Raw genomic sequence first — 25,287 nt, 5'->3', positions numbered from 1 at the left:
TCCCTTGGGCTAGCCAGAAAAAAGAAAAAGAGAAAAATCAAAGTCATGTAATTTGTTCTTCTTCTGCATATACTTTCCCCCCATTATTGGATGTAATAAGGTATGGGTCATTGTAACATCTTCAGAGCTTCTTGTATGAAATCATTACTGGACTTCGGATGATGGAGGCTAATGCTGCCAGCTCATCTTCTGCTCCTTTATTGGATGGTAAGATAGACTGCAATATAATTGTTGTCTAGATTGGCTATTAGACAATTGGAATGGTAATGCTCTTTTAATTTTGTTGGTTGTTATCCCACTGCACCCATTGACTATCAGATAATCTGCAGTTATTCGTTCAAAATCAACTGGTGAATTGCTTTCTGATACTGGAGCTTTTACAGTGAGGCCAAATGATAGGGTAAGGGATGATGATATACCTTTTTTTCCACTTTTCAGGAATAGTTGGAGTAATTTTCACTTTTGATAAGTTGTACGCTTTATTTGTTAGATCATGTCTTTGCTTGAACAAGGCAATATGGTTGTTGAAATGGATCAAAATGATGGCAATGAGGATCATCAATTACAGGCAAGTTCACTTGTTTCGTAGATGCATACATTGGATGTTTGGACTTCTGACCTTTAATCTGGGTTCTTACATCTGAAATATTGAGTGACCTGCTATGGTCTTTGATTAATGGAAATGTTAAATTCTTTGATTTTTTGCCGGTTTTTTTTTTAAATAAATTCCATATAACTTGCTTCTTTCCAAGATCTAATTTAAAACTATGTTGTCTGTAACTAGCGTAGAACAAGTCAATAAAATATATTCTCCTAAAATTAACACAAGGTCCTTTTGAGCTGAAAATTTTATACTGAGATCTAGCAAACTTGGCAGCTGTAACATTTTATGTTAGGTTCCCCAACTTGTGCAATCTAATACTGCTTATTGTTTGTCCCTTGCATTACATGATTACTTATGCAATTATGTTCATAGTTGAATCTTATTTGTTCGTTTGGGTGTTCCTGTAAAGCTTCTCTCTCTCTCTCTCTCTCTCTCTCTCTCTCTCTTGCACATCCATGGATACCACATTCATCCATTGCTTCTCTTTGCTATACTATGTACTGGTTCATTAATTGACTGTTGAATATGGGTTATCCTCTACTATTTGCTTTCCATCTCTGTAATTCACTGCTGAGCTATGTAACATCAGTGCTTTTTCACTCTCAAAGCGCACGCAATTTGCACATGCACCTCTAACATAGGTCCAAAATTGTCCAAGTTAAAAAAAACTAAAAAATACTTATAACTGTATTATTGGAAGTGCATCCTATGGAACACACACGTGTATATATATATATATATATATATATATATATATATATGCTATAGTCGTTTGTACAACTTGCACCTATGATTTTCCAACTAGATTTTACATAACCTGCATCCAAGTTTTTTGAAATTTCTTTTTTACACCCTTTGCACCTGCACCTATGTGGCGTAGCTGCTGAGACAACAAAATTTGGACAAATGAATAAATTCCTTGATACATTAGTAATGGTATGTGATTGCATGACCCTACTGAAATGATAATCTGATGAGCTCTATTGCCCTTCTCAAAAAATGACAATCTGATGAGCTATGGATTAGAATTAGAGTAACCTGGCACATCTTGACAAATGACCAACCCTATGTTGTGAACTAAACAAAAAGTCAACCTTAGATCTTGTTTATGTGTGTGTGTGTGTGTTTAGCATGTCCGAAATTTCAGAAACACCTTGGAATCCTGAAACGGCACAACTTTTCATTAGGAAAACATTGACACTTCAGTATGTGATCATGAAAGATACATGAAGCATGGAAAACTTTTTCCATTCTAGCTTGCATTTGCATACATCAAACGGTAAGGTTTTGAGAAATGTAGGGAAGACTTTCATGAGTGTATTAACTACTTTCCAGCATATATTTGAAGGAATTATACATCTCTCTGTTCATGAGCATTTTTTTTTCTTTCTGATAGTCAAGAAGTACAACCAATGGAATTCGAAGCTGAGGTCTGTTGCTGAAGATAGTATTCTTTAACTGGTCCAACTAACTTAATTGACCCATCATTGAAGCTTAAAAAATGAGCATACTTGCAGTGTTACTGAGAGGCCTTAGGTGTAGTGGGAAGCTCAATTTGGACACGAGAAGCATCTTGCTTCCAAAACTAGCAGAAAGCAATGAGTAACTGTGAGTTGCAACTGGGAACCATGATTCCTCTAACCTAGGATCATGATTTCTCGATTTAAGAAATCACAATCATTGAAAAAAGGAAAACCTGAATCCTTTTTAATCTTCTTGTGTTCTAAAATGATTGTCCAAAAACTCATAAGGTAATTAAATTGTGTTCTTGGGTTTTTGCATGCTAGAAAGTATTATACATGCATACTTAGTTTGCTAGCATATGTGAATTGACCTTACGAAATATGGATCATTGTCAACAAGGTTTTCTAATTATTTTTGATGTATTGACATACAATCTTAATACTTCTTAAAGACGGATGAAGGGCAGTTGTGTGCAAAATTTTAGTGCTATTGTAACAATTTTTAATGACATTGGAATTATTATGGTATACATGACTTTTTAGTATTGCGAGAAAACTTTGAAATAATTAAAAAAATACCCTCGTCATGCACATGGTTGGAGATGTAAAATTTTTGAACTATTTGTGCGTTTAAGTTTTTGAATTACATGAGCCTTTTAGGACTCTCTCCCTCTCTCTCGTTGTAAATCAGCATAATATCTACAACGGGAAAGACAACACTATTGCCATCTATGTCACCTGGGTATGGGTGTAGGTAAGGATACGGGTATGGACGGTACAACAAGACAATTTCAAAAATTGCGGGTATGGGGACATGACTATATATATATATATATATATATACAAAGAGAGAGAGAGAGAGAGAGAGAGAGAGAGAGAGAGAGAGAGAGAGAGAGAGAGAGAGAGAGAGAGAGAGAGAGAGAGAGAGAGAGAGAGTTTGGGTCTGCATCATCTGTGGATCCATATTAAGGTTTATATTAAAAATTAAAAGAAAAAGTCTATAAATGTAAAAAAAGAGGGAGGGGGAATGCAAATTTTAATGTAAAAGGGGAAGGGGTATTTCGTAACCCCTTTCCCCACCGTCTCTCTCTCTCTCTACGAAGGAGAACGAGAAGACGAAGATGATGGAGGGGGCCAAGTAAGGACCGAGCCCCACCGCCTCTCTCTGTAACGCCCCAAAATTTCGAACCTTATAATTTCTTTCAAATAGTTGAAAAATTCCTTTTCTTTACAGAGTTTGTTTTTAAAATTAACGGAAACGATTTCTGTAAAAGAAAAAGAACAGGTTTGACAACCTTGGGTACGTTAGCGAGAAAACAAAGATTTACCATGGATGATCTGCAATAATACTTAGGAAACCATTTCTTATATTTAAAGAGAGTATCAAGTTTGTACAAAATTTGGATTTCCTTAAGGGAAAACCGTATCAAAAACCAAAAAATGTCCAGGAGAAGAATTACGAGCAGAAACAGTGGATCCTTAAATCATCTCGCAGTCGCCCCATCGCCTGATGTACCTATTCGTCACCTGTACCCATGAAATGGGTTAGTTTTGCGAAAAACTAGTAGGAGAGTACAAAGACAGAAAGAACTAAATTAGGCATGAATAATTGATGCAGCAGGTAGTAACGAACAGACTAAGCAGATAGACTGAAGAAACAAACTAAGTAACAACAGACTGAAAAGTGAGCATGCTCAATTTAGTTATTACTTGTTAACCGGTCATGCGGGTACATACATGGCACGTGAGTCGAAACAATCGAGTCCAAGCCGAATGTTCATTATGTTAAGTATTTTAAAATACCTCGGTTGTCTGACTGAATCATATTCCTATGGAGACGACCGATGGTCGAGAGAGTAAGTCCCCAAGGCCTGATATGGATGCATCCAATTTCTGCAGAAGTGTTAGGCTAACTATTGTAGCCCCAATCCCCCCTAACCTCCGATGACTGGGGAAGATGGGTCTTTCGCCCGTAAAAAGCCATAAATGGTATGTCCATCGGAGTTAGTACCCTTCGTCATCTCTCTTGACGAAGCCAGGTTGAATCGAGCGCGACAGAGTTTCTTAGCCGTTGCCTCATTCTTCATGCTCTGGTCCATTAGACCAAAACGAGTATCTTGCCTATGAAGGCGATCCAATTATTTTTTTATGTGTTTTCAACAACGTGCACAAGGCACTAATCGAGGTCATAAGACCCTCTCATCCAATCGTCGTAGTACTAACATGCCTCGCATGTTCAAGAGTACACTTACGAGGAAAGGGATATAAGTCCTTAATAGGAGCCTCGGGAGTGTGTTTTGCAGAGATATAATGTTTTTAAAAAGTTATTTTAACATTTCAAATCTTTCGAAACGACACACAACTTGCCAACATATGGCATGTGATTTTCTCGAATCTGACAACTGCTGATACAGTGTCTAGGTGCTATGCAAGTCACAACACTGGTTTTGGTAAATGGGCTTCACAAATGAACCCATCACCCAACAACTTGATCTTGCCCCAGATCAAGGGTTTTCCCAAAACATATTGGGTAAAAATAGAGGAATAGGTATTCCTTCCGAATACGCTATGTCGATGGCAAGGCAAGAACGAAAGACAATAATGCGAAAAGTAAGTGCCTGGGCGCGAAGTGCGACGGCAAACAGAAACAAGAAATGCGGAAGCAAAGGACAAAGATCGCAAAACCGCGTTCTTGAATTAAAACACAGTAAGTAGTAAATACGAAAGCAAAAGCCTGGGCGCAAAGCGCGACGACGAACTGAAATAGGAAATGCGAAAGCAAAGGACAAGGATCGCGAAACCGCGTCCTTGAATTAGAAGACAGTAAGTAGTAATTGCTAAAACAAAAGCCTGGGCGCAAAGCACGACGGCAAACAAAAATAGGAAATGCGAAAGCAAAGGACAAGGATCGCGAAACCGCGTCCTTGATTTAAAAGTGTACTTATATACGTATATGTATATAAATATATCATTAAGTCCTTTCGATCTTTAATTATTTAAGCTTGATTTAATTATTTAAGTCCTTGTGCAACTTCTCCTACCTTGGGGTATTGCGAGAATGACTGTCTACGAACGTAGGTGATCGTCGGTTTAGTTCGCGGGGCGCGAACGGGCTCCGTTGCGCAACACTGCAAAAGTACGTTGTTTAGCATGCATAAAACGAATAAAGATAGGGAGAAAACTCTGTTTCTCCGCAACTCAATGCAGGGGTCATCGGCCCCTACAGTTACGAAAAAGAACGGGGTAGGGTCCAATGACCCATGTCGTTAAAGGAGATAGGTGCAGGGGCCATCGGCTCCTGCCGGATATCTAAAGGAGGGCAGGGGCCATCGGCCCCTGCCGTGATAACAGTAAGAGGGCAGGGGCCTTTGGCCCCTGCCGAGTCTTCAAAAGGAGGGGCAAGGGCCTTCGAGGCCCTTGCTGGGTTTTAAAGAAAGGAGGGGCAGGAGCCTTCGGCTCCTGCCAGCCTTTCAAAAGAAAGGGGGCAGCGCAGGGGCCAAAGGCCCCTGTCGAGCCTTTGCTCGATAGAAAAAAGAGACAGGGGCCAGAGGCCCCTGTCGGCTAAAAGAGGGGTAGGGGCCATTGGCCCTTGCTCGGTTTCCGAGAGATGAGGCAGGAGCCTTCGACTCCTGCCTCCTTCTTAAGGGGAAGGGTAGGGGCCATCGGCCCCTACATGAAAGGGAAGGGCAGGGGCCATGGCCTCTGCCGGAATGGTGAAAAGGGCAGGGGGCGGAGCCCCCTACCTGTTAAGAAGATGAGGGCAAGGGGGGCGAATCCCCCTGCCTGCTGAAAAAGAGGAAGGCAAGGGGGGCGGAGCCCCTTGCCTGACGGAAAAAGGGAGGAGGAAGAAAAGGGGGGGGGGGTGTTTACCTGGGCTGCCGAGGGAAAGGAGGTCGCCGGGAAGGGGGCTCGCCGGCGAGGTGATCGCCGTGAAGGGAGCTCGCCGGGAGGGGGACGTCGCCGGCGGGACTCGCTGGGGAGGAGAGTGAGGGATAGAGTCGGGGGGGGAGGGGTCAGGGGAGAGAGCAGAGACAGAGGGGAGAGACGAGAGATGAGAGAGAGAGTCGGGGGGTCGGGGGAGGCTCGTAAGCCTTCCCCTCTCCCCTCTCGCCTTTTAATAAAGAGGGGGCGCACACAGGGCTGCCCCCCTGTGTCGCCGGGGATCCCCCCTTGCCGTGGGCTGCCAGCCCCTCTGAAAAGGGTTTTCGAGGGGCTGGGCACGGGTTGGATCCGGGTCGGGTCTGGACCCGACCCGGGTCCGAGTTTTTTTTTGCTAAAATCTGGGTTTTACACACTCTCTCTCTCTCGAGCATATTGGAAGAAGAAGGTTCTGAAATGAAACAAGATGTGCACAATCACAATGCCGACAAAGAGCTACACAAGTGCATAAATACAATATGGTCTCTAATGGACCGATTACAATCTCATAAAAGAGAGATTCAACAACACGAACTTCACAAGAACACAATGTGAAATAAATGATTTTATAATTACAACAAATATGCTTGAAAAAGCATACATACAATGCATTAGGGAGCTCTATTCATAGAGCTTTTTATAGAATAAATAAAGGAAGAAAAGGGAGGCAGTCGAGCTAACTATTGGCTTGCCTCCAACGGTCATATTTATGACCGTTGAAATATGACCGTTGGAGGCACTTCCAATAGTCAAGTTGACTTTAGTCAACAAAAACTGAAAATAAAAGATAAAAAAGACCACAATTCTTGTTGGACTATATTTATTACATGGCAAAATGACTAAAAAACCCCTGACATACATATATATACATTGTATTTTTGTATTTTTGACACTCCCTCAAACATATGGTAAGATCACTGAAAGTTTGTTAAGGAAAAAAAATCATGGTAGAGGAAGAGCTTTGGTGAAGAAGTCTGCAATATGAAATTCAGACTTAATATATGGCAGAGAAATTATTTCTTTCAAGTATTTTTCCTGAACGTAGCAACAATCCATCTCGATATGCTTTGTTCATTCATGAAATGCGTGATTGATGACTATATATATGGCACTTTTGTTATCACAACATAATTTTGAAAGTAAGGATCTCATCTATACAACCTCGGTTGTTACTATAGCCGTCGCCCTATATTCTGCTTTCGTGGAAGACAGACATTTTCTGCTGATTTTTGCATCTTTAGGAAATGAGAGAAAAACTTGTAGTTAAGTGTCGGTTATTGAGATCTTCTCCCTAGTCAGAATCAGTATAAACAATAATATTTAAAGATGAGAAAGAGGATAAGAATAACCTTTTAGATATAGTCTTCTTGATGTATCAAACTATTCTTAATATGACATTCATGTGCATTGATGTAGGCGCATGCTGAAACTGACTTGCAGTATGAACTCAATACACAATATATGGTCTAGTAATAGACAAGTACATTAGTGATCCAATAAGTTGCCTATAAGGAGTTGGATCATCTAATAAAACTCCGTTTTCAGCTCTCATTTTGGCATTAATCACTTCAGGAGTGTCAACATATTTTGTGTCTGTGATTCTCGAACTCACAACAATATCAGCTGCAAACTTTATTTCAGACAAAATGTATCATCTTGGTGAATATGCTAATTCATTACTTAAAAGGTATCTCAAAAAATTAGGGTCAGTCATATCAAAAGATTTCTTAAGCATAATTTTAATTTTCTCAAATTTCTTATGATCATTTCTAGTGATGATCATATCATCACCATACAAGAGCAAAATGACAAGCGAAGTACATGTAGATCTTATAAAAAGAGTAATGTTAGTGTGACATGATTTAAATCCAAAATTTAACATAGTTTCACTGAATGGATCGTATCATGCTTTAGGGGCTTATTTAAGACCATAGAAAGCCTTTATAAGATGAAAAACCATGCCATTTTCAATAATCAGACTAGGCAGAGGATCCATGTAAACTTCTTAATGTAAGTTTTCATTTAAGAAAACATTCTTAATATCTATCTGATATAGCGGTCAATTTCTAATGGATGCTACTGCAACTAGAATCCTAACTGTGGTCATGCGATCTACTATTGGAGCAAAGGTTTCTTTATAATCTATACAATATTCCTAGAAATATCCTTTTGCAACTAACCTTGCTTTAAATCTTTCTAGGGATCCATCAATTTTGTTTTGTTCTTAAATACCGATCTACATCTTATTCTTTTCTTTCCCTTAGGAGATGTTGCACTTCTCAAGTATGGGCTTTATGTAATGCATCTAATTCTATTTTCATAACTGGTACTCGTTCTTTTATGTCTTTGGCTTCTCTATAGTTGGATGGCTCATGATATGAGTGAATCGCTAGAAGACATGCCTTATAGTTTGGGGAAAAAGATTCATACAAGACAAACTTACTTGAAAGTTCAGACCTTCTAACACTAGGTTCCTCTATATTTAATAGTTGGGTATATTTTAAAAAAACACATGAATGCTCTGTAATGAAATAGTGAAAAATACAAAAACAATACCGTTAAGGGCTTTACAAGATTACAATCATAAAAGTGTATAGGCACAAACCAATGCCATTAAGGGCTTACAAGTTCACAATCACAATGTGCACAAGCACGAATCCACTATAGGACAAAACAATAACCAACAAGGGGCACCAAAACAAGCACTAAGTGCATATAAAATATTAAGAAACTAAATAGAAAAGCATAAAATGTAAAAAATATTCATCTTTATTTAGCATAAATGCTTAAGATAAACATTACATAACACAGGGATAGGAGGTCCCTTATATACACAAAGGAAGAGCCAAAAGGGATCTCCTTTAGAGTCGTTGGGAGCTCCCAACAACTATAAATATAGCCGTTGGGATGCTTCCAACGACTCTTAAGAGCAAAAGACCTTAATATCCTTCGTCTTTGGGATAAAAGATAATACAAAATAAAAATAAAGAAAAAAGGAAAACCTATCCTTAGAAGACAAAACCTATTGCACAAGGAAAAGATGAAAATACCCCCAGAAGGTATTTACTTATTATAGTGATAAATAAATATATATAATGTATATATACATTATATATATTACAATGATAAAAGAATATATATAGATATATATATATAATGTATGTATACATTATATATATATTATATACATACATTTTAACACCCCCTTCAAACTTGCAGTGGGTTATACCAAAAGTTTGGAAATACAAAAAAGAATCAAAGGAGAGAATCCAAGTCTTCAAGAAAAATCTCCATCTTTATGGCATATCAGAGAATTTTGCAAATACAAGTCTTTAAATGTCTTCATTGGGGATCATACCCAAACGCCTTCATCGGCTATATCCATGATCCATCGAAGGTATTCCTTTTTCAATCCATCACATCTTTAAGAATCTGTAGAGAAAGAACAAACCAAAAGGTTCCAAGTACACAAGAAAAATATTCTAGCCTAATACTTATAAAGTTTTAAAAATAATATATTTTAAAACAAGAATAGATTTTTCAAACAAAATAGTAATAATTTTAGAAACATTAGATAATCATTAAGAAAGATAAGAGGAGTATTCCTCAAGGCTGAATTTTTATGAAATCGAATCATAATCATAAAATCAACATATTTTTTCAAGAAACATAACATTGATTATAAGAAAATTTGATCATTAAAGGATATATGATTCATTAAGAAGAGATAAACAATTATGCATAAATAATATCCTAAGCATTTCAATCATGCATATAATAAAAAAAGAAGTCACAAAAAAGAGCTAATTAACTTCGTGCATACAATAATGTGAACAAGATAATCAATATGAAACACACATATATATCCAACATGAATTAAGGCATATTTAATGCACATAAGACAACAATAAAAATAACTTTTTTTATCAATGAAATGCACAAAATGCATGATTTTAATGTAAAAAATCAAATAACCTTTAATTACGAACAAAAGTGTTTTCGTAAGGAACACACTCTCAACACCCACAAAAGGGCACACACAAGAAGACTCACAAAATAAAGACTAAGATTTTGTTAAGCATCACAAGTATGCAAAAAATGCTTGAAATTTTTATCCATAAACATCTTCCGTATAAGAAAAAATTAGTAAAAGATTAGCAATTTCAAGGAGAGTTTTAAAAAACCCACATAACAAAGAGAACAATAATCGCAAATCAACACTAATTTGCAAAAAATATGAAGAGATTTAAATTCCTACGAATATCAAAAAATGATATTTTGCAAATTTCAACAATAGTTTGACCATCACAAACAATCACTTCACTAGGCCTCCAAACTTCAAATATCAAGCGTATCAATGATTAGAACGAGAGCATAATTATCATGTCACTAAAGAGCCAAAGACACACACGAAAGTGTGTATAAACATCTTTTGTCTACATATAACGACACTTCAAAACAAATATATCAGTGACTAGAACAAAGAGCATAATGCCAACGATGACGAAAATCACACACGGTGTAAATAACATCTCTTGTCTATATATAATGACACTAAAAAATCAAGTGTACCAGTGACTAAATCAAGAGTATAATGCCAATGATAGGCTTAAATCATACACGAAGGTGTGAATAAACATTTCTTGTCTATATATAATGACACTAAAAAATCAAGTGTATCAGCGAATAGATCAAGAGTATAATCACAATGCCAACAATGAATTAAAAACACACACACGAAGGTGTGAACAAACATCTCTTGTCTACATATAATGACACTTAAATAAGATGCATAATAGGAGGAAACACAAAAGATTAGAGAGCTTGTAATGAAAACGTACTAATGTTATTAATAAAAATATCAATTTTAATCATCTTTCAAAATACCATGGTTTCAAAAATAGATAGCCATCACAGATAATGAGAGTTAGAAGCATCCATAATAACAATGACCATACAACAAATGAGTGATACAATACACTTAGATCCTGAGATCAAACAAGTGTCAGTTAGAGCCACACCATAAGTTGACAATCTAAACTAACATAAAACAAGGTGCACACAACTCACCCCAACATCTCTAAATAAAAAATAACAAGGCCAAGAGAAAGATGCATCATATAAAATTTCGTGATGAAGACAACAAATGCCATAAGAAGGCAATAAAATACTCACGGAAATCATTTTCCAAATAAGTGAGTTCAAATATACGAATCGATTTTAAAAAACAAAGTTTCAAATCAAATCCAATAACAGTAGATAAAAAACTTTGAATATAGTGCAATCATAAGCATCGCTAATATAAGCAAGCTATATAGAGAGAGAGCTCAATCTAGAATGCAAGTCTACTATGAGACGATCAATGCCGTTAAAGAAGACCAAAACATATATAGAGATTCTTAAAGAACCATATAAAAAACCAAGTGCACAAATACAACTAATCATGGATTTTCACAAAGAGTTCAAAAGAAATCATGTAAGGCCACATATCTTATACAAAAGATATGCATAGAAATAAATTTAAACATATATGCAAGTGATAGATTTAAGGCACTAAGGGCACAATATAAAAAATTATATTTTATAAATAACAAGTATGCAATGAATCAAGAGTCTTTAATAAAAAATGCACATGTCCACCAATGATCTAAGTAGACAAACACGTCCATCAACAATGGACAAGTACTAAAGTGAACCATGAGAGAAATACATATAACTCTCATAAAAACACAAATTTTTTTCTCATGATTCTCAACTTAATATTTTATTAAAAACTAAGTATGCAACACAATATTTAAATTACATGCAAAGCATGTAAAATAATGCCATGAGACTAATAACATAATCATAAGTACCACAAAAAGGATCAACAATATAAACACCTAATATCATAACTACTGTCCCACAAAAGACTCTTAAAAGACATTTATTAAAGTGAATGACTTTTCATAAGAAATTAATATCAATAAGTGCATAAGGATCAAATATCAATACAAATTATTTTATAAGGTAGATCATAATTTTCAACACTTCATATACTACTTTTAATACACCTAGAGTAAAGAGAAATATTAAACACAAGTTCAAGCAAAATTTCATAAAATTATACTTGTTAAATACACACAATATCATTATTTTGAAATATCTCAATTTATTTTAAAATGTATAACAATTTATCAAAAAAGAAAAAAACCAAGTTCAATAATACAAACATGATTTTATAATCATGACTTGTTTAAATAAAGCATCTAAATGCCAACAATACATGCTTAAGCAAACACGATTGTATACATATATATCAAATAAAGCAAGTTTTGAAAAATTTAGATTCAAGCATGATTTCAAAGCATACATATATCTAATTTCTCAAAAATAAACAAATAAGTCTTATAAGATATTTAATAAAAAACAAGTCCAACGATGATTAAAAAAACCTTTTAAAGTTTTTTTTTTTTTTTTTAATAATAATAGCATATATATATATATTTAACGATAAAGAAAATAAGTGTTTTCTCATGCATAATGCATGAAATATATAACACAAAAAATACTTAAACATATAAGATACATACCGGGTCTATATTTTCTTTGAATCCAAGCCACACGACGACCATCAATTCTTCACGAAGCACGAACTCGAACCAAAGAATCCCAAGACCCAAAGAGGCAAAATGCCAAGAAGAATTTCTTGGCTCTGATACCATGTAATGAAATAGTGGAAAATACAAAAACAATGTCACTAAGGGCTTTACAAGATTAAGATCACAAAAGTGTATAGGCACAAATCAATGCCATTAAGAGCTTACAAGTTTGCAATCATAATGTGCACAAGCACAAGTCTACTATAGGACAAATCAATAGCCAACCAGGGGCAACAACACAAGCACTAAGTGCATATAAAACATTAAGGAACTAAATAGAAAAACACAAAATATAAAAAATATTCATCTTTATTGAGCATAAATACTTAAGAGAAGCATTACATAACATTGGGACAAGAGGTCCCATATATACACAAAGGAATAGCCAAAAGGGAGCTCCTATAGAATTGTTGAGAGCTCCCAACCACTCTTAAGAGCAAAAGACCTTAATATCCTTGGTTTTTGGGATAAAAACAATACAAAATAAAAATAAAGAAAGAAAAGGAAAATATGTTCCTAAGGGACAAAACCTATTACACAAGGAAAAGATGAAAATACCCCTAGAGGGTATTTATCTATTATTGTGATATATATATATATATATATATATATATAATATATTTACATTATATACATACATCTTAACATGTTCCCCATTATCACGTCTAGAGTATTGCATAAGGTTATGAGTCTGTTCTTTTTCTTCACTTGGTTCATTATTAGGCTCAATGTTATCACTAACTTCATCATTATCATTTTCATTGTTGGACTTAGGCAATAAGTCGAACAACAAGGCATACTTGGATTCTTCCTTAGGTTTTTCAAGATTAAATACCTTTTATTTTTCAAGAAATGTTATATTTCTAGATACATAAAGGTTATCATTTTTTGAATCATAACATCGATAATCTTTTTGGTTCTCGCCATATCCAAGAAAAACACATTTAATAGCTTTAGGAGAGATTTTGTTATATTTTTTAAGAAGTACAAAACATTTGCATCCAGAAACCCTTAATCTTTTCAAATCGGGAGTAATTTGAAAGAGTTTTTCAATTGGAGATTTGTTTTCGAAAATTTGAGAAGGCATTCTATTTATCAAATAAACCGCAGTGAGAGAGGCTTCATGCCAAAACTTATTTGGAATTTCTTTTGAAATAATAAAGTCCTAGTAGTTTCAATTACATGGCGATGTTTTCTTTCAAAAATTCTATTTTGTTGAGGGCTCCTAGGACAAGATTTTTGATGCAAAATACCATGGGTTTTTAGAAAAAAATGAAAATTCATTTAAGAGAAACTCTCCCCCTGAGTCAGAGCGGAAGATCTTAATATTTGTTTTAAATTGATTTTTAACAAGATTATGAAAACTTTTAAAACACGAAAAAATTTCAGATTTGAACATAAGGAAGTAGATCCAAGTATGTTTACTAAAATCATCTATGAATGTAACATAATATGAATAATCACCTTCTGACATGACAGGAGCGAGAGCCCATACATCTAAATGCACCAATTCAAAAATTTCATTAGTCAAAGAAGTTCTAGATCTAAAAAGCATTATTTGCATTTTTCCAAGTATACAATCTTCACATACAAATTCCTTTTCCTTACAATTTTTTTTCAAAAACGAAAAGAGGGATAGTTTGGATATACTTGGATGTCCTAATCGTTTATGCCAAACATCCAAATCAATTTCTTGGATATGATTATAAAGAGTCTTTGGGTAGATATAAAGAGTCCATATAATAAAAATCTCATCTTCTATGGCCTTGCCCAATCAGCTTTCCTGATTGAAGATCCTAAACCTAACAAGCCTTAGATGAGAAAAATACTTTTGAAAATTTGAAAAATCGAAAAAATATTTAAATCAAGTTTTGGAATAACCCTAACATGTGGAACAAAGATCTTTTTTGAATCATTTGTAGTTTTGTTAAGATTTTTTATACTTTTAACTTTTAAAGAAGTACCATCGGCGATTGACACACATGAAAAATATGAATTAGTGCAATTAGATAGTAAGAATTCATGAAAAGATGTCTTCGAATCCAAAATTTAAGAGGACTTACCTGGAAGAGCCTAATGAAATAGGTGAAAATATAAATAACAGGTGATAACACTTGAAGGACCAATAATGGACAAGAAAACACAAACCCACAAAGGGGAAATTACAAGCACATAAAGTGCAAATATATAAACCCATAAAGGGGTAATGCCAAAATGCAAAAAAACGAATGATTTTATTGATAGAATGTAAGAGAACAACACAAAATGGGAGGGGGAACACCCCTTTATATACAAAGCAAAAGCGAGATTGAGGGAGCATTGGGGCTCCCCACGATAGAATCGTTGGGGATCCCCAACGACTCCCTTTGTGGGGTCCCCAATTATCCAATAAAATGGATAGAAAAAAGAAAAGGAAAAATAAAATAAGAAAAAGGAAAAACCAAAAGTAAGTTGTAAACAACTTATATTACATGTGAAAAGACCAAAATACCCCTACCAGGTATTTTGGATAAAACAAATATATATATATATATATACCTCCTCAAACTTTACGTGAGGAGGACGAAAAGTTTGGAAATACAAAAGTAAGGATTCCAAGTCTTCAAGAGTCTTCAATGAAAATCGCCATCTTTATAGCATATCAAAGAGTTTTTGCAACTCTCAGCCTTTAGCTGTCTTTAATGGTGATCATCCCCAAGCACCTTCATTGACTATCTCATCTTTAAGAACCTGTGAAACAAATCATAGAGCTTCAAGTATACAAAAAATATCTTTGTCGAATATAATTTAAAAACAAAAATATAATTTTTCAAACAAGATATATTGAATCAACCTATTTTTCAAGAAACCATAACATTGATCATGAGAAACTTTGATTATTTAAAGAGCATATCATAACGACCCCAACTCATACCTTTTAAAAAGTGGCAATTTTTTTTAAATATTTACAAAAACATTACCAGAGACCTAGGGCCTTTACAATCATAACCAATCCACAACCACAAGGGATCTTACACTACCATCATCCAAACCAAACCAACTTTATTAATTAAAAACATAAAGTCTGAGTACATATGCAAGTAAATATAAATAAATCAAAATGTGGAGCCACTCTGTCCCTTAAGGAATTTGTCAAGAAGTCGTGTAACCCTCGTAGCTCCTCGTAACAACATATCATTTCACTGAGCCTTAGAGGCTATGAAAAACATAAAAGTAAGGGTGTCAAAATCAAAGATCCTATGTACGAGTCCATCTAATGAATCAAATAAGTAAAAAAAATATAAATAAAAATCATGCAATATTTTAGAGGGATGCAATTATGACAAATTCATAATCCAATTAATCATTCAAGCAAAATGGAACAATTATTAAGTAAGAGAAAACATTTATCGTGCAATAGGGAACACGTAAATATGCATGATCTAATGCACAATAAGAATATACATGATTTTAGTGCACATGCATGAATAAATAATTATCTTTTATCAGAGTTTGCTTTTACATTCATGTCTCTATTAAATGCAAAAACTTTAGTTCCTTTTTTTATTACCATTGCCCCTGAATACTCGATCTTGAGTTGACAATTATTAAGTAAGAGAAAACATTTATCTTGCAATAGGGAACAAGTAAATATGCATGATCTAATGCATTACAAGAATATGCATGATTTTAGTGCACATGCATGAATAAATAATTATCTTTTATCAGAGTTTGCTTTTACATTCATGTCCCTATTAAATGCACACAAACTTTAGTTCCTTTTTTTATTACCATTGCCTCTGGATACTCGATCTTGATTTGACAGTTTTTCTCTTGAAGTAGAAAATTATGGATTTAGTGAGTATCTTTTTTATCATTCTCTTTTCATATTCAAATGCAAATATGCAATTATCCTGTTATTGATATATGTAGATGACATTATCATTATAGGTAACTCTAATGAACATATTGAGCAGGCCTAAGAACTCCTGAACCACAGGTTCAAAATAAAGGATCTTGGTAAACTGCGATATTTTCTTGGAGTAGAAGTTGACATGACTACTGAAGGCATGACACTTACCCAACATAAGTATACCATTGATGTTCTCAGCAAGGCAGGTATGAAAGATTGCAAGCCTCTAAGCACACCCAGTGTACTTCATCAGAAACTCAGTTCCCAAGATGGAGATTTGTATGAGGACTCTATAGGATATCGTAGGATAGTGGGGATGCTTCAATATCTCACCTTCACTCGCCCTGATATTGTCTATTCAGTCAATCAGGTATCTCAGTTCATGCATGAACCACATATTGGGCATACAGAAGCTATTAACCACATTCTTCGATATTTCAAGGGAACTATTAGTGATGGTCTTATGTACAAAAAGAGTATAAATGAACATCACATGCATGAACTTCTTGCTTACACAGGTGCAGACTGGGCAAAAAATCAATATGTGGTCTGGTCAGTCTCAGGATACTGTGTTTTCATTGGCCTAAATCTTGTCTCTTGGAGCAATAGGAAACAAAGGCCCGTTGCTAGATCGAGCACAGAAGCTGAATATAGATCAATGACAGTTGCTACAACCGAAGTAACATGGGTTAGACACCTATTGACAGAAGTAGGAGAATCAATATCTAGATGTATTCTCTTATGTGACAATCAAAGTGCCATCAATATGTCATTTAATCCTATCTACCACAGTTGTGCCAAGCATATTTAAATTGATCAACATTTTGTAAGACAAAAGGTCGAAGAGAAGGAAATTGAACCCAAATTCGTTCAGATTATTGATCAAGTTGCTGACTTGTTTACAAAAGGGCTTACCAAGGACAAATTTTGGATGTTAAAAGGCAAGTTGTTCATGGTTCAAAACTATTTACAACTTGAGGGAGGGTGAAAATAAGTCGTCATTCATGACTGGGTTTGGATCTCGGATCCAGACCCAACTCAAGTTTATTTAGTCATATGTTCATTAATGGTCTATTGTAATTTAACTTGTGTAATGGGTATTTTCGTACCCTAATATTTGTACCGACCTATACTTAATGATAAGCCATATACCGCAAACCCTAATTGAGGTTTTCTGCAGCCACCAACGTCTCTCTCTCTATTCCATGCTTCTTGTGATTGGATGATAGAACACCATTTTCTAACACTTATACCCCTCAACAAAATGGATTAGTATAAAGAAAACATAAACATATTATCAAAACAACAAGAACTTTACTTATCACACATCAAGTTTCAAAGTTTTTTTTGGGCTGAAGCTACTTTAACTGCAGTTTACCTTATCAACAAAATGCCATATTCTTCATTAAACAATATTTTACCTGCTGAAAAACTTTTTAAACAAATCCCAGATTACTCTAGGTTAAGAGTTTTTGGGTGAAAATGTTTTGTTTTTTCCAACAAAAATGACAAACTCTCCTCTCGTGCTATCTCGTGTGCCTTTTTAGGATATGCAAGTCATAAAAAAGGATTATATGTTTTGATCTCAAAATAAAAAAATTGTATGTATCAAGGAATGTGTCCTTCCTAGAAAAAGAGTTTTTTTGAAAGTGAGAACTCTTAGGAAATAGATGAATATTCATTTCTGTTAGACTTAGTTCAAAAAATTGATGAAAGTGATATAGATTAGAGTCAAGAAGAGCAACATGACACAATAAATACATAATCATTTAGTAACCATCCAAATTGTTTTCAATACTCTAGATGAGGTAATTTAGAGAAACCATGTGCTCTTGAAAAATATACTAAAGGACATGACCAAGTGTCCACTAGAAAGTCATCTAGAGTGTCTAAAGCTCCCGGAAAATTCATGTCATATGAGTCTTTTTCACCAAAATATCAAGCGTATATTGCTTTAATACATTCTTATGTTCAACCTTCTAACTATGATGCAGCAAAAGAACAATTCTAATGAGTCGAAGCAATGATAGCAAAATTAGAGGCTTCAGAAAAAGCAAATACTTGGACTATTCAAAATATTCCACTAGGTAAAAAACCTATAGGTTGTATAACGTTAAAACCAAGAGTGACGACATTCTTGAAAGGTTTAAAGCCTGATTAGTTGCTAAAGGCTATTTCCAAGAATATGAAATAGACTATGAAGAGACTTTTGTTCCAGTTGCTAGAATGACCACAATTATTATCGTAATAGCTCTAGCGTCTTCAAAGAAATGACATATATATCAAATGGATGTTAAAAATGTATTTCTTAATGGAAATCTAGCTGAAGAAGTGTATATGAAACCACTACCTAGTATCAACATTCTAAAAGGAAAGACTCTTCGATTAAATAAGGCCTTATATGGGCTTAAGCAAGCCCCAAAAGCTTGGTATGATAAATTTAGTCAAGTTATGACTGACTTTGGTTTTCAATCTTGTCTTACTAACACAACTTTGTTTGTTAAGAATTTTAATACAGGTATTATCATTCTTCTTCTTCTCTATGTCGCCGACATGATCACCATTGAAAGTGATAAGCAGAGGGTTGACAACATTAAAAAATTTCTCAAAATGAAATGATTGACTTGGGTTTCTTAAAATTTTTTGTTGGTATAAAAGTTGTAATGAAGTGGATTGAATCCGATACACATTCAAGAACACACTTTCAATCAAGTAAAAATACTTGATTGAGTCACGAAACCACCCACACAAGGGTCTACAAACTTGTTATTGCATAGAAGCACTCAAGAATGAGTTGAGAATACAAGGCCACAAGAGGCCAATAATAATATAATGGAGCCAATAGGGTGCAACTCCATATAGCTGTTGGGGCTGCACCCAACGGTCATAAATATAGCTGTTGGGGCAGCTCCAACAGCTATATGGAGTTGTCCCATCAAATCTGAAAAAGGCAAAAAGGTGAAAAAGGAAAAAGACAAAAATAAATACATGAAATAAAATGCAGAAATGTCAGCCCCTAATGGGCTAACGCCTATTACAGAGAAAAGATTGAAATACCCCTAATGGGTATTTTAAGGGTATTTCAGTTAACAATAAACACACACACACACGCACACACACACACACATATATATATATATATCTTAACAGAAGTTGCTTATTTTTCTAGAGGCTATTTGTTAACTTAGTCTAAATTTGCATTGGATATTGTTGACAAGTCTGGTATCTTAGATGAAAAAAAGGTTGACACTCCTGAAGTGGTGAACATCAAAATGAAGATTGATGACTGAGAGCCATTTGAAATCCAACACCTTATAGACAACTTGTCGGGGCACTGTCTTATCTCTCTATTACAAGACCCGACATTCCGCATGCCGTCCACATAGCAAGTCAATTTCAGCATGCTCCTACCACTGTTTATATGAGAGCTGGTTTACGGATTATTAGATATATTAAAACTTTCGTTTTTAGATGATTTTTTTATTTGCTTCTTTCTCCTTAGATTTGACTGCCTATACTAATGCAGATTGGGGAGGTGATCCCAATGATCGACACTCAACCATTGGTTTTTGTGTGTTTTTAAGTGAATCATTGATTTTATGGAGGTGCAAGAAGCAACAAAAAGTCTCTCTCTTCAACTTAAGTCGAGTATAGGACGATGACTACAACCACTATTGAAGTAGTATGGCTAAGACGTTTGCTTCATGACATGGGTGTTGAAAGTATAGGAGCATCAAAACTATGCTGCGACAACAAAAGTTCTATTTATATTGCCAGCAACCGGACATTCCACGAACGCACCAAGCATATTGAGATGGATTGTCACTACGTGCAAAAAGAATTTCTACATGACACCATTGATCTTCCCTATGTTTTCTCAGAATATCAACTGACAGATTTTTTTACAAAACCTCTCGTTTCCATTTTCTCTTGAACAAACTTTCGGTTATTCAATCGTAAGTTTGAGGGGGAGTGTTAAAAATATAATATTAAATGTAATTCCTTTAGTCTAGTTGTATTTCCTAGTTAGATTGTAATTAGGTTAGGTTTTACTTTTTTATTTTTTACATTCTTAGACCTTTTGCTTTTTGACCAAAGTCAAAAAGCACTTTGTACCTAAGAGTCGTTGGATCCCCAACGGCTCTCTTCAGAGCCGTTGGGAGTCCAACGACTCCCTCTTGGATTCTTCCTTACTGTTTTATAAATATGAGGTGATACCCCCTTGTAACATTTGACTCTTGAGTGGGTGTTTTCCCATTTGAATAAATATTATATTTTCCATTGATTTGCATACCCTTTTTTGGGTATATTGTATGAACCCTAGTAGTTCTTGTGAGTGTTTATTCTTTATGAGCTTTTGTGGTTCTTGTGAGAGATCTTTTGTGAGGATCATTTGAAGATTCGATTGTGGGTCTCATCTTCTTTCATAAGTGTGACTCGACCATAAGGACTGGCCCTTTTTTGGTGCAAGCTTATTACTTGTAAACATCATTCTTGTCTCAAATATTGCATATGTAATCATTATTTAAATATTACATATTCAATTTCATGTAATTCTTTAAATATAAGTGATCTAATGTTTCCTAATATAGCTATTAGCTTAAGGTTTCTATTTCTTAAAAGTGTCTTTTCACACATTCACCTATATTGCTTCCTTTTCACTTCTGGCTTCCCAAACCCTCTTAAAATTTGATCTATCCTGTCACATAGGTATGGGTGGGTGCAGGTATGAATATGAAATGGGAGTTCCTAAAAGTGTGGGTACGTAGTTGCAATAATATAATATATATATATATATATGTGTATATTATATATATAGTGTTAATCTAACATTAAACTAGTTGTGTTTAACATTAGATGGATTCAACTTTATTAAAATGACTAAAATATCCTTGAAAGCATGGTATTTTTTAAAATGCATGGTTACTTTCTTGGGTATTATAGGTCTTTTGAACTTGGAGAAAATTGAAAAGTCAAACACCTTTTCCAAAAGAGGAACTTTATGAAGCCATCAAAGTTACCTTTTTGGCCCCAAAAAGTAACCTTTCATTTTAAAAAATGCCATTATTTTAAGGGTGTTTTAGTCATTTTAATAAGGTTGAATTCATCTAATGTTAAACACAACTAGTTTAATGATAGATTAGCCCATATATATATATATATACACACACACACATACAATGAATCCCTTTTCAACCTTTTAAGATGACAAGCTTTTTAATTTTTATTTTGTGAAGCACCACCTGTCTCTCATTTTCTCTCCCAATAATTCACCCTAAGTTTCCCTTGTTAGAGATCGAGTGCGTATGTTATTGAAGGTATTCTTGTCTTTCAAGTTAAAGGTGTCTTGTTGTCATATCTAATTGTATAAGCGGGTATTTTTATAAAAGATCATCACTCATATAAAAGGAGGGACTCCCCAAGAGGAGGGTACGATCTATTCTTTACTTATGTATTTTATATATTTATATACATATATACATCTTGTGTAAATGTCTACGGCTGTGTCCCTGTTCTAATTTTTAATAACTACCATGGTATACCAGGTGCATCCACACGGTGTCTTCTTCCTGCATCCATATCCATGTGATATAGCCCAACCTTCCCTGTCTTGTCACAGAATGTTAAAGAATGTTGAATGATGTTTCCACCTTTGGATTTGTAAGTGGGGTTGCTGGTAATGTAGTTGATTTGTTCAGGTCCCATATTCTTTAGCCAAAAGAGATCTGGCCCTAAGATAAACTCATTTCTATGGAAGTCATTGATTTAATGAGTGCTACTGCCGTATGATGTGGTGAATGTAGCTGAATGAAGAAACTTGGTGAATGCAGGTGCCTTAAAGCTTTACTGTCATCACATTACAAAACTTCTTGAAGATTACTTCCAACAGGACGTACCATCTGAAATTTATAGATAGTCGAGCAAGTTATATACTGAGCTTTTCATTTTATATTTTGGTGGTTATCCCAAAACTTTGGCTCATGAGCTTTTCATTGTTTCAACTTTTAGGTCTTGTGGAAAATATAATCCATAACCACTGCTTGAGACTGAATTTTTCCATATTGATTACAGTGACTGTTTCCTGGTGCGAGGTTCTGAAATATGTTAACTTTCGAACTTTCAGGGCAAGGGAAATGAGCAGGGTGAAGAATGCTGCTCATACTCTAGTTCAAATTGTGAGAGCTGGGGGCGATGCTCCTCTTTGGGCGGAGTTAGTGACAATGAGTCCTCTTCTGCGGATTGCACAAGGAGTACTTACAGTAGACACCAGGTTCTACTTCATCCTGCATTTTCCAATATCTCTTCCTCATTTTTATAATACTAAAATGTGGAAAGGTGTGCAGGCTGTTTTAAGGGTACTTGCAACTCCTCTCCGTAAGTTCCAACGCAGATCCGAGTTGCAGTTGGATAAACAGGACTCTTCAATATCCGAGAAGCCCAAGTGTGATAAGTTTGAAAAATGGGAGGCTCTTGCCCAGCGGTTGTCATGCATATTCAAACGTGTGAGGCATCGTTCTTCATGATCAAGCATGCCCTTAGGCAAGCCAAAGGTGGCATCCATGTACACTGGATAGTTGTTTAACAATGTTTCCCTGGGTAGCAGGAATCTGTGTTTGTTGTTATCTTTCTCGCACCATTGTTGTTTCCTTGTATAACAATTCCTTCCCCCAAGTGTAAAAAAAGGTGGTTTTTTGTTATCTCGAGTGCTGCCTTTTCATGCTTTTGTTTTGTTATTTACCTTCGTTTAGGAAGTACCGATTTTCTTCCAGTGTAAAGCAAATCGGTTCCACTCATCCCTTCAATTGATGCAAGTTGTTTTGATGAAATTGGGCTCCACAGATGTGATCTACATCATACATTTAGTGAAGATTGGCATTTAAATGGCCGAATTTTTTTGGCGTTTCAAAAATGATTTCTTCTCATGCTTCCACCCAATGTCAGAATTGACCAGAATGTGTTCGAATCGGCCCAAAGGAGATTAAAAAAGGGGCTGATTTGGGGGGCCTATACAACTAGTATTTTTAATATTTTTTTAAGAGGGTGAAATTTTTTAACATTTTAAATATCTTTTATTTTTAATGGCACGTGTCAGCCGATGGTAAAAAGTACCGATTCACAAACGATTCGATTAGATTCATAGGTTTTCTTGAGAAACGGATTCACCTACTGAACCGATTTTAACAACATTGCTTCCACCATAACATTTCCCTAATCTAATATCAAAACAATTCCTCGGTGGACCCCAATAAATCTTTTAAGTAAAAAAACACTCAACCAAGTTCCTTGACTGGTGGCAATTTCCCCGTGATTGACAGTTGGAAGCGTTTAAACCATTGTCCTTGTTACCAAAACATAGTTGTTGGCAATGCGGTGCCTATCGGGTCGATGTATAGGCAAAAAAAAATCCTATACGATATTGATCTGAATCGGCTATTTTTTAATAAATGTGAAAGGTGCTTAAAATAAAATTTAAATATTTTTTAATAGTTTTAACACGTGTCACACTCTGATTGACACACAAATATCTTTTATTAGTTTTTAGCTGATTCAGACTATTCGCTCTTGATAATCAATCGGTAACGTCTAATTCACCTGAATCATTGGCCAAACGATTCAGTGCCGACACTGATACTGAAAACATTGGTTATTGAACAGAATTAAACATCCCTATGTTATTCTTTTGAGCTGATCCAATCGAGAGATTTTAAAATTTTATAAGAATCCAGATTATTTTGGGCTATGTTTGGGAACCCATGTGGAAGGGACTTGCAAGGAGTCAGGAGAAGTACTACTACTGGACTTCAAGGAAAATGAATTTCAAAGGAGCTGTGAACTATTATTTGGAAGCATAAATAACTCCTTAAGGATTCAGGCTTTCATCTACTTCTGATTCTTCACCATGTTTGAAATATATAGCATGGTATTTGAGTAGCAAAGAATGTAGGAAAAGTTATATAAAATTTAATTGCATCATTGACATTTATTTTTTTTACAAACAAGTGACATTTAAATTAAACATAAATATTAATTAAACCTATTCTAATCTAAAGTATTCTAAAATAAGTCCATTATAATAAAATATAATTACTTTATTCAAAAAGTCTATCATTAAGAAAATATCTAATTTAGTCTTCATTTATTCTCATCTCTCCAAGGGTTCGTTCATGCTTCATGTGTGTTGGCAAAGATGTAAATACATTCGTCAAGTGCTTATTGTCAGCAAGAAATTTTATAGAATCATAAAATGTCTTTTCAAGACTTAATGCACATAATTCCCTTGTTACATTCATTGTTGGCCATTGTCTTTGACAAAGTCTTTGAATTGCTTAAAACAATGGACTTAATACATCCTTTAGTTTCTCCCCTATCTTACTTTTTTTATTTCTTACCATTTTACTTTGGAAAATTGGCTGACAAGATCTAGTAGAACATGAGCTATTCACAATTGGCGTAGATTGTTGTGGATTCTCTTGGTAATAATGGTCCTCTAAACCTTTAGGCATTTCTGAAATGTAATCATAGTTAGAATTTTGCATGGATGACTAATTTAAATTAGTGAAATCATCACCAAAGGATACAACAACTCGACCATCTGCCTGGTCATTTCCTATAATGATGCAAAGTTGTGTGTAGTTTGCAATACTTTTGTCACAAAGAAATTTTAGTTCAAGTTTAACCTGTGCATGAAACAAATATGAATCAAATTATACAATTAAATTAAGAAACTCAATAAAGTAACATGAATATACCTTTATATAATCTTCCCAT

The 25,287-nt window shown here is 34.8% G+C and overlaps 1 protein-coding gene across 6 annotated transcripts in view; it reads left to right on the top strand.

Moving 5' to 3' along the window:
- Positions 1–23,216, top strand: part of LOC149848913 (uncharacterized) — a 58,837-nt gene extending 35,621 nt beyond the window's left edge. For all 6 annotated transcript variants that reach the window (XM_089998116.1, XM_089998108.1, XM_089998123.1 and 3 more), the window contains 5 exons: positions 126–207; positions 330–400; positions 491–568; positions 22,643–22,789; positions 22,863–23,216. In XM_089998116.1, the coding sequence (XP_089854242.1) occupies positions 126–207; positions 330–400; positions 491–568; positions 22,643–22,789; positions 22,863–23,042 (558 nt within the window). In that variant the 3' untranslated portion in view covers positions 23,043–23,216. The remainder of the gene's footprint in view (positions 1–125; positions 208–329; positions 401–490; positions 569–22,642; positions 22,790–22,862) is intronic.
- Positions 23,217–25,287: the final 2,071 nt, after the last annotated feature.

This window comes from Nuphar pumila, chromosome 1 (assembly GCF_984573655.1).
Source record: "Nuphar pumila chromosome 1, dmNupPumi1.hap1.1, whole genome shotgun sequence".
In the NCBI taxonomy this organism is placed as follows: Eukaryota; Viridiplantae; Streptophyta; class Magnoliopsida; order Nymphaeales; family Nymphaeaceae; genus Nuphar; species Nuphar pumila.
Note: the sequence above shows the minus strand (reverse complement) of the source record. Positions and strands in the feature narration are given on the sequence as shown.